This window comes from Leptodactylus fuscus, chromosome 3 (assembly GCF_031893055.1).
Source record: "Leptodactylus fuscus isolate aLepFus1 chromosome 3, aLepFus1.hap2, whole genome shotgun sequence".
NCBI lineage: Eukaryota > Metazoa > Chordata > Amphibia > Anura > Leptodactylidae > Leptodactylus > Leptodactylus fuscus.
In genome coordinates this window covers 72,864,288-72,881,087 of record NC_134267.1, presented here as the reverse complement: position 1 = coordinate 72,881,087, position 16,800 = coordinate 72,864,288, and the positions used below count along the sequence as shown (strand labels likewise).

General features: G+C 45.7%; 1 protein-coding gene across 2 annotated transcripts in view; it reads left to right on the top strand.

The window, feature by feature from the left end:
• PCNX2 (pecanex 2) overlaps nt 1-16,800 on the top strand; it is a 383,347-nt gene that overhangs the window by 312,363 nt on the left and 54,184 nt on the right. For both annotated transcript variants that reach the window (XM_075267754.1, XM_075267755.1), the window contains one exon: nt 15,693-15,946. In XM_075267754.1, the coding sequence (XP_075123855.1) occupies nt 15,693-15,946 (254 nt within the window). The remainder of the gene's footprint in view (nt 1-15,692; nt 15,947-16,800) is intronic.

Genomic DNA, 16,800 nt, shown 5'->3' with positions numbered 1-16,800 from the left:
ATTGCTTTTTGGAAAATCACATCATGTCAGTGATACCCTTGGAAATGCTGGCGGTTTGTGTATAGGTGTAATTGAAGCAGAAACTCAGCAGAAGAAAACTCGGAGATCTTTCTGTGAATAGCGCTGCGGGAAAAAACACAATGTGTTTCCTCTTCAGTTTTTCCTGTAGCGATTTTGAGCTGTGGCCTGCCACATGGGGCCTTACATTTACACAGATCCCTAGTTGGGAGTAACATTAAAACTTAACTTTTAATTTTTTGAATTCTAAAAAGGTGATACATATACAAAAGCGTAATAAATCGTGGGGTGAAAAGTCAAATTAGCTATCACTATTCAAGTTTCAAGTAATCAGAGCAAGTCTCTACACTGTGTTCCACATTATTATGCAAAAAGTGTTTAGGAGTGATAAGGTAAGAATTTTCTTGTTTGTCAGTTAAACTCATTGATGGTCATGTTTGTCAGGGCTCTTTATATCACTGAAAGCAATTGCAGACGCCTGTGCTAGTTTAGTTTGGCAGGTGTGTCCAATTAAAGGCAAGACTACTTAAGAAGGCTGTCCCACATTATTAAGCAGCCTACATTTTCTGCCAAAATGGGAAAGAAAAAGGATGTGTCAGCTGCTGAGATGCAACAAATTGTGGAGTATTTAGGTCAAGGAATGACTACAATCAACATTGCCAAGACACTTCATCGTGATCATCGCACAATCAAGAAGTATGTAGCTGATTCACAGCACACACGTGTGCGTGCTGATAAGGGAAAATTGAGGACTCTTTCCAACAGACAATTATGTCAGGTTAAAAGAGCAACTGCAAAAATGTCTTGTCATAGCACGTTTTTGAAGCTGCTGGTGCCTCCAACGTCCCCCGAACAACAAGATGCAGCGTCCTTCAGAGGTTTGCAGCTGTGCGTAAGCCATCCTGTCGACCTCCTCTATCCACTGCACACAAGCAGAAATGGTTCCAGTGGGCCAAACAATACATGAAGACTGACTTCAAAACTGTTTTGTTCACCGATGAGTGCTGTGCAATACTCGATGGTCCAGATGGATGGAGTGGAGGATGGCTGGTTGATGGACACCCCATGCAAATACGGCTACGGCGCCAACAAGGAGGAGGTGGAGTAAAGTTTTGGGCTGGAATCATGGGAAGAGAGATTGTTGGCCCCTTTAGGATCCCTGAACGGGTAAAGATGAACTCCATAATGTATGTGGCGTTTCTCAAACAGCACTTCCTGCCATGGTTCAAGAAGAAGAACCGTGCATTCCACAGCAAGATCATTTTCATGCATGATAATGCACCATCTCATGCTGCAAATAACACATCTGCATCTCTGGCTGCTATGGGCATAAAAGGGGACAAACTTATGGTGTGGCCCCATGATCCCCTGACCTCAACCCCATTGAGAACCTCTGGAGCATCATCAAAAGGAGTGTCTATGATGGCGGGAGGCAGTTCACATCGCAACAGCTCTGGGAGGGTATTCAGTCCTCATGCATAACAATTGAAGCAGAAACCATCCAAAACCTGACAAATTCAATGGACAAGAGAGTTCAGAAGCTCCTTTCGAACAAGGGGTCCTATGTGCAAATGTAACATCACCTAGAATAAAGTTTTGACTTGAAAACTGTTTGATTTTAGTTTGTAATAACCTGCTAATGCTTATAATTTCACAAATGACCATTTTTTTGTTCTTTATAAAAATAAAAAGGTTGAAAACTCTGCTGTGCATAATAATTTAGAACATGCATTTTGAGTGCATTTTGTGTTTATTTTTTATTAAAATATACTGTTATCATAGGCAGTTTGTTCAAAAACCTTTCAATTGTCCTCTAATAGTTGATGACTGGAAAATTACAATGACTGCAATTCATATATGTAATTTTTGAAAATATGAGAAAATATTATTTGCATAATAATTTAGAACACAGTGTACTGGAGCACTTATTTATTTTGTATTGTTCACTTTACATATATCTATTCAGAGAATGATAGTTTTTATGTAATACTTGCTGAATAGTGAATGCTACGATAGTCTTGTAACGTCTGTTCATATGTATCTAAATCATTAGTGCTGACATTCACCTGTTGTAGGCTATCTAGATACAATGTTTGCTGGCTAGCATAAAATAGCTCAGACCTTTAGCAGTGAACAATTCACTGGAATCATAGCCCTCTTAGAGCGAGTGCTGTGATTAACTGTATTCACTTATCAGATGTCTGAGCATCTTTATCCAGAACATAGCAGTCTACCAATGATTGCTTTCAGGATGATAAGTCTCTGAGCAGCTTGCATAAAAATAACATCTGACAAGTTAGCTCCTATATCTCCTGCTCTCAAGTGCTCTCTTCATTAGTAGAGATGAGCGAACAGTGTTCTATCGAACTCATGTTCGATCGGATATTAGGCTGTTCGGCATGTTCGAATCGAATCGAACACCGCGTGGTAAAGTGCGCCATTACTCGATTCCCCTCCCACCTTCCCTGGCGCCTTTTTTGCTCCAATAACAGCGCAGGGTAGGTGGGACAGGAACTACGACACCGGTGACGTTGAAAAAAGTAGGCAAAACCCATTGGCTGCCGAAAACATGTGACCTCTAATTTAAAAGAACAGCGCCGCCCAGGTTCGCGTCATTCTGAGCTTGCAATTCACCGGGGACGGAGGTTTCCGTCCAGTTAGCTAGGGCTTAGATTCTGGGTAGGCAGGGACAGGCTAGGATAGGAAGGGGAAGACAACCAACAGCTCTTATAAGAGCTAAATTCCAGGGAGAAGCTTGTCAGTGTAACGTGGCACTGACGGGCTCAATCGCCGCAACCCAGCTTTCCGCGGATCCTGAATGGAATACACTGACAGTGTATTCCCGTATACCCGATATATACCCCCGATACCCGTTCCAACGGTGTGCCCCCCCACCTTCACCCCAGAAATACCCTGCAAGTCCCCTAGCAATAGAATTGGGGCTATATACACCCACTATTTTTGCTACTGCCATATAGTGCCATTGTCTCACTGGGAATTCAAAGAATATATTGGGGTTACATATCACTTCAATTCCAGGGAGAAGCTTGTCAGTGTAACGTGGCACTGACGGGCTCAATCGCCGCAACCCAGCTTTCCCAGGATCCTGAATGGAACACACTGACAGTGTATTCCCGTATACCCCATATATACACCCCAAATCCCCGTTCCAACAGTGTGCCCCCCCACCTTCACCTCAGAAATACCCTGCAAGTCCCCTAGCAATAGAATTGGGGGTATATACACCCACTATTTTTGCTACTGGTATATAGTGCCATTGTCTGACTGGGAATTCAAAGAATATATTGGGGTTACGTGCACCCACAATTTTTGCTACTGGTATATAGTGCCATTGTCTCACTGGGAATTCAAAGAATATATTGGGGTTACGTGCACCCACAATTTTTGCTACTGGTATATAGTGCCATTGTCTGACTGGGAATTCAAAGAATATATGGGGGTTACGTGCACCCACAATTTTTGCTACTGGTATATAGTGCCATTGTCTCACTGGGAATTCAAAGAATATATGGGGGTTACGTGCACCCACAATTTTTGCTACTGGTATATAGTGCCATTGTCTCACTGGGAATTCAAAGAATATATTGGGGTTACGTGCACCCACAATTTTTGCTACTGGTATATAGTGCCATTGTCTCACTGGGAATTCAAAGAATATATGGGGGTTATGTGCACCCACAATTTTTGCTACTGCTATATAGTTCCAGTTTCTGACTGGTAATTCAAAGAATATATTGGGGTTACGTGCACCCACAATTTTTGCTACTGGTATATAGTGCCATTGTCTCACTGGGAATTCAAAGAATATATTGGGGTTACGTGCACCCACAATTTTTGCTACTGGTATATAGTGCCATTGTCTCACTGGGAATTGAAAGAATATATTGGGGTTACAAATACCCTCATTTCTTGCTACTGCCATATAGTGCCAGTTTCTGACTGGTAATTCAAAGAATATATTGGGGTTACGTGCACCCACAATTTTTGCTACTGCTATATAGTGCCATTGTCTCACTGGGAATTCAAAGAATATATGGGGGTTATGTGCACCCACAATTTTTGCTACTGGTATATAGTGCCATTGTCTCACTGGGAATTCAAAGAATATATGGGGGTTACGTGCACCCACAATTTTTGCTACTGGTATATAGTGTCATTGTCTCACTGGGAATTCAAAGAATATATGGGGGTTATGTGCACCCACAATTTTTGCTACTGCTATATAGTTCCAGTTTCTGACTGGTAATTCAAAGAATATATTGGGGTTACGTGCACCCACAGTTTTTGCTACTGCTATATAGTGCCATTGTCTCACTGAGAATTCAAAGAATATATGGGGGTTACGTGCACCCACAATTTTTGCTACTGGTATATAGTGCCATTGTCTCACTGGGAATTCCACAAATAATTTGGGGATTCATTCACCCTACATCTCAGGCTCTTGCCATATTCACCCAGGTTGTCAGTGCTGCACCAGCTCGTTCCCAGACAGCTCGGCCCGAAAAACACGTTACCTATATAGAGGATTTGGACAATGAAGACAACATGTTCTAAATCTAATGTCTGCACCTTCTCCAGAATTAAAATAAAGGCAGCGTTTAACTTTCAAATAGCACTGCACAAAGGAAGAGCTTATCAGCTTGTCTCATGACATGCTACTGAAAAGTGTCATTTGTGTATCTTAATGTAAATATAGTTGTATAAGCTTTTTGGGTTTTAGGCACTGCCAAGTTATTTATTACCACCTGCTCCCTTATAATGATGATGACGCCAAAGTCACTGTGGGTGTTCAGAGCTCACAGCTTTGGTTGACATTTGTCTTGCTCTCTGTCGGTACCAGCTGTCTTTTTGGATACCGTAAAGTTATGTTGACTTTATTAACAGCTATAGAAGCTTTAGCCAGGTTGTGACGGTGTGTAACCCTAACAACACTAAGTGGGATACACATTAATAGTCAGTCTATGTACGCTAAACGTATCACTGAAGTAATTTTTTTTCCCTCTCCCCTAATATAAGAAAGGAACAGACATTAGACCGGGGTTCGAGGCTTGTAAAAATCCAGTATTATTTGTTCTTCATGATGTGAAATATGTGTTGAAAAGCAACCCAAGATGAAGTCAGCCATGTGTGCCAGTGTGTTACTTGGCATGCCTTTGCTGGCCCCAACTGTAAGGGTCACTCTCCATTTCCTCCATTTTCCACTCCCCTTCACACCATTTGTGGTGAAGCAATGGGATGCACTGAAGTGCACCCTCTAGCCTCGTGTGGGACAGGGACATCAGATGCCACTCCAACCCCCTCGTCTTCCTCCGCCAGCCAACGGTGCGAAGATGAGAGGAGTGTGCTCTGAATGTTTTCTGCCTAGCAGAGGCTAGTTCTCACTTACGAAAATGGCCCCACTTTGACCTGTATATCAGGCACAATGGTGTAGGTTTCAAAGAAACATGGCACCAACAAGTTGGAAAACGTGGGCCATGCGTGGACCGTGTTTGAGTCTGGCAAGCTCCAGATCTGCTACCAGGTTCCAGCCATTATCACAAGCGCAAAAATGCCAGGCCCCAGGTGTAGCAGGGAAAAAAAAATGCCATCTCAGCCAGGATGGCATCCCTGACCTCGGAGGCACTGTGCTGTCTGTCCCCCAAGCTGATCAGTTTCAGCACGGCCTGCTGACATCTCCCCACGCCAGTGTTACAGTGTTTTCCACTAGTAGCTGGGGTGGAGGTTGCAGCATCATAGGGTTTCAGTCTACTCCTGCCATGAATTTTGGCCTGAGAGAGGAGATAGGCCACCCCAGTTTGCACCCGGGGACCAGACTCCACCACATTCACCCTGCCTGTCATTAAAGATAAGCACTGCAGCATCCCTGACCACAGGCGCTTGTCCATGTGTCGGTGGTCAAGTGGACCTTGCAGCAAAGCGCAGAGCTCTGGGCCCGACTGATGTTATGGGACACATGCAGGCGCAAGGCAGGGACAGCACACCAAGAGAAGTAGTAACGGCTAGGCCCAGCATAGGGAGGTGCCCCAGCTGCCATCTGCTGACGGAAGGCCTGGGTCTCCAGAAGCATAAACAAACACCAACATCTCCAGGGCCAGCAGTTTATCGATGAGGCTGTTAAAGGCTTGGGCATGGGGGTGGGTTGTGTTGTACTTCTGCCTGCAATGAAAAGCTTGGGAAATGTGGAGTGGCTGGGAGGAGGCGCATGATGGTGCAGGCCAAAAGGGCGCATGAGGGTGAACTCCCCAATGTGTCAGAGATAGGTGTGTAGGTGTCCTTGCATCATATACTTGCACCATATTTGGCTTTGGAAGTTAATTTTGCACCAAAAAGTGGTTAAGACAGCGATCCCTCAGCTACTCCCGTTACACTGTCTAGTGAAATTACCATCTTTGGAAGTGGACCACCACTTGTAAGATCCCAAAGGAAGCAGGCAAGAGATGTGCAGTGCAGAAAAAAAGATGAGAAAATAAGTGTAGGCTGTAGAGCACAGAGGGATCGGAGAGGACAGAGCTGGTGTCGGCCAGGTATTCCCACAACATGCGCCTATACTTGTCCCTCCTGGTGACACTAGGCCCCTGAGTGGCAGTAATTTGTCCAGGGGGGCCATTAACGTGTTCCAGACCTAGGAATAAGTCTTCCAACAGGGTAGAGTTTTGCATGCCTTTGCTTCTACCCACTGTTTTTGCTGCTTAGCTTCCCTCCACATCTACACTGCTTTCACCCCTAAACATCACCCCAGTTTATGCCTTTGTTTCTACCCTGTTTTTTTTGTTGAATTAGCTTCCCTCCACATCTACACTGCTTTAGCCCCTAAACATCACCCCAGTTTATGCCTTTGCTTCTACCCAGGTTTTTTGTTGATTTAGCTTCCCTCTACATCTACACTGCTTTAGCCCCTAGACATCACCCCTGTCCATGTGGGGTCGGTGGCCTCGTCATCCACCAACTCCTCTTCCAATTGCGCACTGGCCCCTTACTGCAAACCGCACATGACCACAGCTTGCCCTGATGGCAACTGTGTCTCATGATCCCCACTTAGGTCCAGACAAGTCGGTGGCGGGTCCAAAACCCCAAAATTGGAAGGAAATGGCGGATGCTGCAGTATTTCTAACACCTGTTCCTGGTGCTCGGGCCTGGTCTGTGTTGTACCCTGCACCCTGCTTAACGCAGCTGCCATATCCGAAGTTGTGCTGAGCGCATGCTAATGTTTCGTGTCCAGTGCAATGGATGGGATGGGATTTCACATAAGTCTGCCACCCATGGCCACTCATGGTTGAGCAACTGAGGGAGTTGACTTTGACGAACCCGAGGGTTTTGGAGTTGGAACTACATCAAAGGTCTGTGCTGCTCACACACTCTGCTCAACACATGATATGTTTAGTGCCAGCAGTGTGGAGACGTCGCACAACAGCCGTTGTTCCAGCAGGTACAGGCGTTGTAGGAGTTCATAGAGGCTAGCAGCGGCAACTATAGACTTTAAAAACTATCCGCACAAGCGCCACACTTTCACCAGTAGCTCAGGAACATTGGGGTACCTTTTTCAAAAGATTAGCAGCAATGAGTTAAAAACGTGGCCCAGGCATGGAATATGTTGCAGGCTGCCAAGCTACAGAGCCGATCCCAGGTTACGGCCATTATCACACATGACAACATGCCTGGGCCCAGGTGCAGTGGCAAAAACCACATTGCCGTCTCATCGAGGATGGCATGACTCACTTTGTAGGCAGTGTGCTGTCTGGCCCCCAAGCTGATGAGCTTCAGCACAGCCCGCTGACGTCTCCCCACACCAGTGTTGCAGCGTTTCCAGCTCGTAGCTGGGGTCAATTTAACAGCGGAGGAGGGTGGTGTTTCAGCCCTCCTCCCAGGAATGTTGTGTGGGGAGACAAGTCAGGCCTTCACATTTTGCGACCCGGTCCACGCCTCAACTACATTCAACCACTGTGCCAAAATTGAAAGGTAGCGTCCCTGTCCGCATGCACTTGTCCATTCGTAACTGGTCACGTGGAACTTTAGGGCTAAGCGCTGAATTTAGGGACCGCCTCATGTTTGGGGGAAAGTGCTGGTGTGGACGGCACAGTGCGGTGGCGCGGTAGACACTCTGCCCAAAAAGGGCAGAGTGTCCCCCAGCCGGGATTCCAACATCTCCTGGGCCAGATTTCTTGAGATGAGGCCGTTGAAGCCTTGGGCATGTGGGTGGGTTGCGCTGTACTTTAGCATGAAATGAAAGGCTTGGGAGATGGGGAGTTGCTGGGAAGAGGCGCATGATGGCGCGGGCAAAAGGAGAACTGGCAGGAAAAGGTGAGGATGAGGGTGAACTCCCCAAAGTGTCAGAGGCAGATGTGGAGGTGTCCTGGCTGCTGGTCTGGACTGCAGCGCCAGCCCTGTCAACAGTGGGAGAGGCAGTGGCCGCCAGGCCAAACGACGATTATCCTGCGCTTGCTCTCACCCACTGAGCCCAGGGCTTGCCTTCCAAATGATGGCACCCGCAAGAGGTGGTGAGATTCCTCTCTGCAGATCTCCAACCCATCTTGGACTTGCAAATTGCACTAAATTTGTCATGTAACTGACATGTATATGATGAGTCTATCCATTGTCTGTTCATTTTGGTGAAAGTCAGCCTGTCAGCTGACAGACAGCTGTGCTTGTCAGTGATGATGCCACCGGCTGCTTGTACCCCCAGTTTTTGCTGCTTAGCTTGCCTCCACATCCACACTGCTTTTGCCCCTACACATCACCCCTATCCATGCCTGTGCCTCTAGCCATAAGTCTGCCACCCATGGAAACTCATGGTGCAGAAAGTGAGGGAGCTGACTCTGAGGAACCCTTGGGTTTTGTAGCTGGTACTCCATCAAAGGTCTCTGCTGCTCACACACCCTGCTGAACATACGGTATCTAGGGTTAGAGCATGTGGTGACCTCGCACAACAGTAGGTGCTTCAGGCAGATGTAGGCCTTGCTGGAGTGTATTGCGGCTAGTTCCAGGTACTGTAGACTTGGGAAAGTGGGTGTCCAAGTGCCGCACTTTCACCCTTAGCTCAGCTAATTTGGGGTATGTTTTTAAAAATCATTGCACCACTACATTGAACACGTGGGCCAGGCATGGAACGTGTTGGAGGCTGGCAAGCTCCAGAGCCCTCCAACAAGACAAAAAAGCCTGGCCCCAGGGGCAGTGGGGATAAACAAATTGCCATCTCATCCAGGATGGCATCCCTGACTTCAGAGGCAGTGTGCTGTCCGTCTCCCAAGCTGATGAGCTTCAGCCCAGCCTGCTGACGTCTCCCCACACCAGTGTTGCAGCGTTTTCAGCTCGTAGCTGGGGTCAATCTAACAGCGGAGGAGGAGGAGGGTGGTGTTTCAGCCCTCCTCCCAGGAATGTTTTGTGGGGAGACAAGTCAGGAAAATTCTTGAAACAGGGGAGAGTTTTGCATCTTTGCCCTTGCTTCCTATGGACATCCCTTTGCCTCTAGCCACCATTTTCCCTGCTTTGCTTGCCTCCACATCCACACTGCTTTTGCCCCTAGACATCACCCCAGTCCATGCCTTAGCTTGTACCCCCAGTTTTTCCTGCTTAGCTTGCCTCCACATCCACACAGCTTTTGCCCCTAGACATCACCCCAGTCCATGCCTTAGCTTGTACCCCCAGTTTTTCCTGCTTAGCTTGCCTCCACATCCACACTGCTTTTGCCCCTAGACATCACCCCAGTCCATGCCTTAGCTTGTACCCCTAGTTTTTCCTGCTTAGCTTGCCTCCACATCCACACTGCTTTTGCCCCTAGACATCATCCCTATCCATGCCTCTGCCCCTAGCCATAACTCTGCCACCCCTGGAAACTCATGGTGCAGAAACTTTGGGAGCTGACTTTGAGGAACCCTTGGGTTTTGTAGATGGAACTCCATCAAAGGTCTGTGCAGCTCACACACCCTGCTCAAGATATGGTATTGTAGGGTTTCAGCGTGTGTGAATGACGGACAACAGCCTGTGTTTGGACAGATGTAGGCCTTGCTAGAGTGTTTTTAGGCTAGCAGCGACTCCTGTGCACTTGCAAAAGTGGGCGCACAAGCGCCGCATTTTCAACAGTAGCTTCGGTACATTTGGGTATGTTTTCAAAAAACTTTGCACCACTAGGTTAGACGTGGGCCAAACATGGAACGTGTTGGAGGCTGGCAAGCTCCAGAGCCGCTACCAGGTTCCAGCCATTATCACAGGCGTAAAAATGCCAGGCCCCAGGTGTAGCAGAGAAAAAAAATGCCATCTCAGCCAGGATGGCATCCCTGACCTCGGAGGCACTGTGCTGTCTGTCCCCCAAGCTGATGAGCTTCAGCACCGCCTGCTGACGTCTCCCCACACCAGTGTTTTAGCGTTTGCCGCTAGTAGCTGGGGTGGAGGTTGCAGCGTCGTAGGGTTTCAGTCTACTCCTGCCATGAATTTTGGCCTGGGAGAGGAGATAGGGTACCTCAGTTTGCACCCCGGGACCAGACTCCACCACATTCACCCTGCCTGTCCTTAAAGATAAGCAGCATCCCTGACCACAGGCGCTTGTCCAAGTGTCGGTGGTCAAGTGGACCTTGCAGCAAAGCGCGGAACTAAGGGCCCACCTGATGTTGAGTGACACGTGCTGGTGCAAGGCGGGGACGCCACACCGGGAGAAGTTGTGATGGCTAGGGACGGCATAGTGAGGTGCCACAGTTGCCATCAGGTCCGGGAAGGCGGGAGTTTCAACAAGCCGGAACGCCAACCTCTCCTGGGCCAGCAGTTTAGTGATGTTGGCGTTCTAGGCTTGCGTGGGTGGGTGGTTAGCGGTGTATTTCTGCCGGCGCTCCAATGTCTGAGAGATGGTGGGTTGTTATAAAGAAGCGCCTGATGGTGCCTTTGATGGTGCAGGAGAAGGAGATAAGACAGAAACAGGGGAGGATGAGGGAGAAGTCGACAAAGTGGCGGAGGCAGATGAAATGATGTCCTGGCTCGTCCTCTGGAGTGCATCGCCAGCACTGTGAGCAGAGGCAGTGGCATGAACGGCGGGCGACGTTTGTCCTGCTGTTGCTGCCTGCCACTGATTCCATTGCTTGGATTCCAAATGACGGTGCATTGAAGTGGTGGACAGGTTGCTCTTCTCAGGGCCCCTACTTGATTTCGAGAGGCAAATTGTGTAGACGACACTATATCTGTCCTCGGCGCATTCCTTGAAAAAACTCTACACCTTCAAGAAACGTGCCCTCGATGGGGGAGTTTTTCTGGGCTGGGTACAAAAGGGAACATCTTCGGACATTCCGGGTCTGGCCTGGCTTCGGCAAAGCAGCTGACCTCTGCCTCTGGACATGTCTCTGCCTCTAGCTACCCTTTTTGGTGCTGCACCTGCCTCAACATCCACACTACTTTTCCAGCTTGACATCCGCCTTGTCCAGGTGGGGTCGGTGTCCTCGTCGTCCACCACCTCCTCTTCCAACTCCTGTCTCGCCTCCTCCTCCTGCACAATGCGCATGTCAACTGGCTGCCCTGACAGCAACTGCGTCTCATCGTCGTCGATGAGGGTGGGTTGCTGGTCATCCGCCACCAAATTGACCAGAGATGGAATGGAGGAGACTCTAGTGTTTGAGCATCTGGACACAGATACTCGTCTGTTAGGTCCGTGGAATCGCGAAATGGAGGGGCAGGTTGCGGTACAGTCAAAGGAAGGGAGAACAGCTCTGGGGAGCAGGGACAGTTGGGGTTATTGTTCTGGGAAGATTGGGAATTTTGGGTGGAAGGAGGACAAGACTGTTGGGTAAGAGGAGGTAGAGGCTGACTGGCTGGTGGACAATGTGCTTTAAGCGTTATCCGACAGCCATTGCAAGACCTGTTCCTGGTTCTCGGGCCTACTAATCTTTGTACCATTCAGCCTAGTTAATGTGGAACTTTTGTGCAAAGCGCAGAACTTAGGGCCCGCCTGATGTTAAGGGACACACGCTGGTACAAGGCTCAACTCACCCTAAGTGCCAAAAACACTGCTGGTGCAAGGCTCTACTCATGCCAAGGGCCTCAACCTCTGCTGGTAGCTCAGCTTAAGGTCCTGTAACTTTGTTTGGAAGGGCTCATGTTAAGGGCTAGAAAAGTGAATTTTGGAAGGTCTTACCACATCACACACACACACACACACTCAAAATGACAGTTAAGGGTGAGGGCTTGTCTATTCCATCCGTGGTTGTCATGGGGAACGTGATTTAAAGGGGTGGTTGTTACTGTTTGTTGAGCTTAAATTGGGGTTTGTGTCCATCCATTTGGGGAGTAAAGAAGGTTTCCAGGTATTTTCCCACTTTGATAGAGGTTTTTTGGAATGTGTAAAGTGTGTAGTTGTTAGGCTGTGATGTTGGGGTAATAGAGGGTCTTTGGTGTGTTAGATGCCCCCAGACATGCTTCCCCTGCTGTCCCAGTGTCATTCCAGAGGTGTTGGCATCATTTCCTGGGGTGTCATAGTGGACTTGGTGACCCTCCAGACACGGATTTGGGTTTCCCCCTTAACGAGTATCTGTTCCCCATAGACTATAATGGGGTTCGAAACCCGTTCGAACACACGAACATTGAGCGGCTGTTCGAATCCAATTTCGAACCTCGAACATTTTAGTGTTCGCTCATCTCTATTCATTAGTACTCACGTTTGAAGGTCTCTCTATAAAACCTACAAACTAACATCGATTAGGTCAGACTCTCAGCAGTGAATCGTCCTGGATAATTTATCCCTCAACGCGTTTCCTCTCTGACTACGATCAGAGATTCATCAGGAGGAGTATTAAAGCATTGGAACCTGAAGATAAGGTAAGTTAGAACCGCAGTTCCTGTGGTCCTGGTGGAGGATCCATGGTACTTCGTAGGAAGCCGACCAGCGCGGCATTCCCCGCTTCCTTTTAAACCTGTAATCACGCCCTATGATTCCACCCCCTGAGATGTCGCACCTTATGATTAGATGCTGAAATCCTCTCACTCTGGGAGCATCTGGAGGCATGCTAGGTAATCCTGATATTTAACCTTGTCTTCTATCTGTGTTCAAATGAGAGACCAATGTTCTTTTGATTTCATATTGATTACATATTGAATCGCTATATGTTTAGAGGTTCTCACTTATCCCTGGCATTCCAGTTCTTAGTCTTCTATGATGGTGATATCGTCTATCATGCTACAAATGTCTGTATATGAGCACTTCTACTTTTATGATATGTGTTTATTGTACAGGTTATTGTACAAATTCTCTCTTGCATCCTAGATGCCCTAGATATCAGGTGATTATACAGCTCTATATATGCCAACGACACATGTTGCTATCTTCATTATCAAGTTATACAATGTTATTATATAAATTATAGTGCAGAATACATCTAGCACTATAAATGATTTGATATAACAACAGGTACGTATAGTACAATTTGAAATAGATTTATAATATGAATTAAAAAGTATGACTTTCGCGGATATAACCACATGCCTTGCATCAAACGCAGTGAAAGATACCGTTAGGTATACTTTGTTGCCGTCAGTTTTTATTGTTTGATGAAAAGAAATGACTGTACTAGGCAGTCACTTAAATTTCTCCCTCTCCTGTATGTCACGCTTGGAGTATCTGCAATCAGATCTTCTATATCTGGATCAAGTTTTAAAACTTCCCAGTGTGTTTTTAAATACAGATAAGACTTTGATTTTTATCGTTGTATGTTCTGATTACTCTGACTTTTTCTGATTCCATTTCTCGAATCCAGGGACTTTATCTGCCTCTGTCGCTGTGAGACATGCCTGGGATAGTAATTCCCTGGGGTAGCCTTGACGTATAAATTTTTTCTGTAGCTCATCTGCCGCTTTCTCAAACACACTGTATGATGAACAATTTCGTCTTACACATAGAAATTGACCCTTTGGCATCGCTTTACGAAGTGATGGAGGGTGATTTTCCCACATTAGAAGACTGTTTGTCGCAGTTTCTATGCAATATAATGTAATAGAGATGTTACCGTCTGATTCTACATTAATCAAAATGTCTAATCAACGAAATTTGGAGCTGCTGCTCTTGATGACTCATAAGCCTTCCCTGCTCTGACACACACATAGCAGAGAGTGCTTGCTGAGACTTCTGGGTGCACAATGGAGGCTAATTAGTATATGAATAAAACTTCCAACACTGTGCAAGCGGCCATTTACTCGTGGCCTGTGGACATGTGCAGACTGCTCCGCCCAAGGCCCGAGGCCTTAGAAGTTGCAACCCACTGCCGGAAGAATAGGAGAAAGATGACGCAGCTGAAGAAGAGGAAGTGGCGCTGGAGAGAGCTCTCTCGCTGGATTGGGGACGCTCCCAAAGCTGTCTGAGCGCTGGGGCCCACCCCCAATGCTGCAAGAGAGCTGATTAGCATACCGACAAGAACCGGGATTGTAGGCGAATGGCGGCGTGGAGAAGACAACGAAAGGTAGGAGACGAATAGCATTTCTTAAGGCTATTCCGACGTGGTACTTAAAAAAAATCATGTCTGAGTGATAGAATCCCTTTAAGCTTGCATATTGTGTAGTGCTTCATACTGTATAACCCCTTCCCTGCTTGATAATATTGGAGGGACTTCAGGGAACAAACTGTGAGTATAGATTTCATCACTACTCACCACCCTTAGCTCTCTGGACTCCTTGCCCCTTCCCTGCTCCAGGCATAGGGGCACACATTGCTCAGGTAATGGTCAAAGAGCTAAAAGTGTTAAGTATTGATTAAATCTGTATTTAACGCTCTCGAGTCCCTTACCAGTGTAATGAGATCTTCCTTTCGCACTGAGAGAAGAGGTCATTGCATACTCAATGAACCCCCACCCCCAAGAAATTGGGCCAGGTTCACTGTGTGCATGTGATTATCATCTTTGGAAAAAAATAAACAAAAGAAAAATATCTGTCAGGAGATGAATATGTGGTGTGCATTCCAGCCTGTTGAGGATTTTTCTAGCATATTTTGTTATTGATTTGAATTTTTATAATCAGAAACTGGAATTTTTAACAAAATTTGAGGAAAATTAAAGGGGTTGGCCACTTTCAGACCAATATTGAGTGACAAATGTAATGGTTTGTATGATAAAATTTGTACAATTTTCCAATATTCTTTTTGTATCAGTTTCTCACAGTTTTCTAGATTTTGGCTTGCTGTCATTCATTCTGTTACTACTAGTGGATAAAAGTCTGACCATGTCATGTGATTTACAGTCCATGGTCATGTGATGAGCACACAGGTGCACAGCTCGTTACAGTCACAGCACAGTAATCAGACAGCTGACTGGTAATGAGCTGTGTACTAATCACATGACCATGGACTGTAAATCACATGACCATGGTCAGACTTTTAGCCACTAGAAGTAACTGAATGAATGACAACAAGCTGAAATCTAGAAAACTATGAGGAATTGATACAGAAAGTATATTGGAAAATTGTACAACTTTTTATTATATGAATCATAACATTTGTCTCAATATACAGTAGGTCTAAAAGTGGCCAACCCCTTTAAGGATAAATACATCTTTAAATAAAGACAGTTCAGGACCAATGACCATCAGTGCTGAAGCAGCAGGAAATAGGCGAGTACTGTTTGTTTTTATTAGATTAATTGTTGTTACTGCATTTTTGTCTTGGAAAACTCCGTTATAGTTTCTGTTTTATATTAAAGGAACATACTGTCACCAAAGAGAGGTAGAAGCAATAAGTGAAGGTGATGAAGACAACATAGGATGCTGCTGTTTCCAAACTGGTCATTTGCCACATGTTCTCTCTTGTAATGCTGCTTTCAACCTGAGATGGTTGACATGGGAAACAACACGAAGCCAATATATTTTGGAAGGATATAATGTAATTTACAGTAATGCCGCAAGTCTTTTCCAAGTGTTTGACCTGCGCAAAATTTTGATCAAATATTTTGTAAAGGTTTGTAATTTTTTCACATATTTTACTTTTAAATTATTGCTGTTCGTGAAATTTCTATGGTACACTGTAAAAATATTGTATAGAATGTTGAGACTAGTAGCCTACCCTTTCTGTACTGCAAAAATAATATAAAGTTTTAGCCAGAGAGTTCTGCAATGGTTCTGTAATTGCTTAAAGGGAGTCTATCAGCAGTACATTGTTTATAAACCTAATCAAAGTCCCTTGTAGTGGTGTTTCTACAGTTTCCAGAATCCAGAGCTTAGACCAGAACCCAAGCAAGCTAAAGCATGCCTCCAAAGCGCTTTTCCCCTCTTTTACATATGAATAAAACTGGGGCTCCAAAGCTGAATAACAGACTGTCTCCCTTGATTTCCTGGACTATTTTGCAACTAGAAGCTTCGGTACCCTCAGGGTAGCCACACGACTCCAATCATGTACCGTACGTTAGTGAAAGAGTTGCAAGGCAACCATATTTGGGTGCACATGAGGAATCTCAACCAAAGTCGCCATAGAGCCCTAGCCTAAAACCAAGTTTTTTGACAAAAGGTTTTCAGAGGTGAATATGTGTGTATATATATATATATATATATATATATATATATATATATATATATATATATTCAGTTAAAAGTACCAAAGTTAGAAATATTTTTGGAGAATATGTGGATTTTTGCTATTTAGATGATCTTCTTGATATATACAGTATTTTAGGATATAAAAAAAGAAAAGTGGGGGCACTTACCAAGGCTGAAGATTAGTTAAAAACGAGTCCTTTATTTAAAAAAGTCATAAAAACATTGGAAGAAGTAGATGACAGCTGGACAAAAGAACAGGCAACAGCCGTTTTGCACACT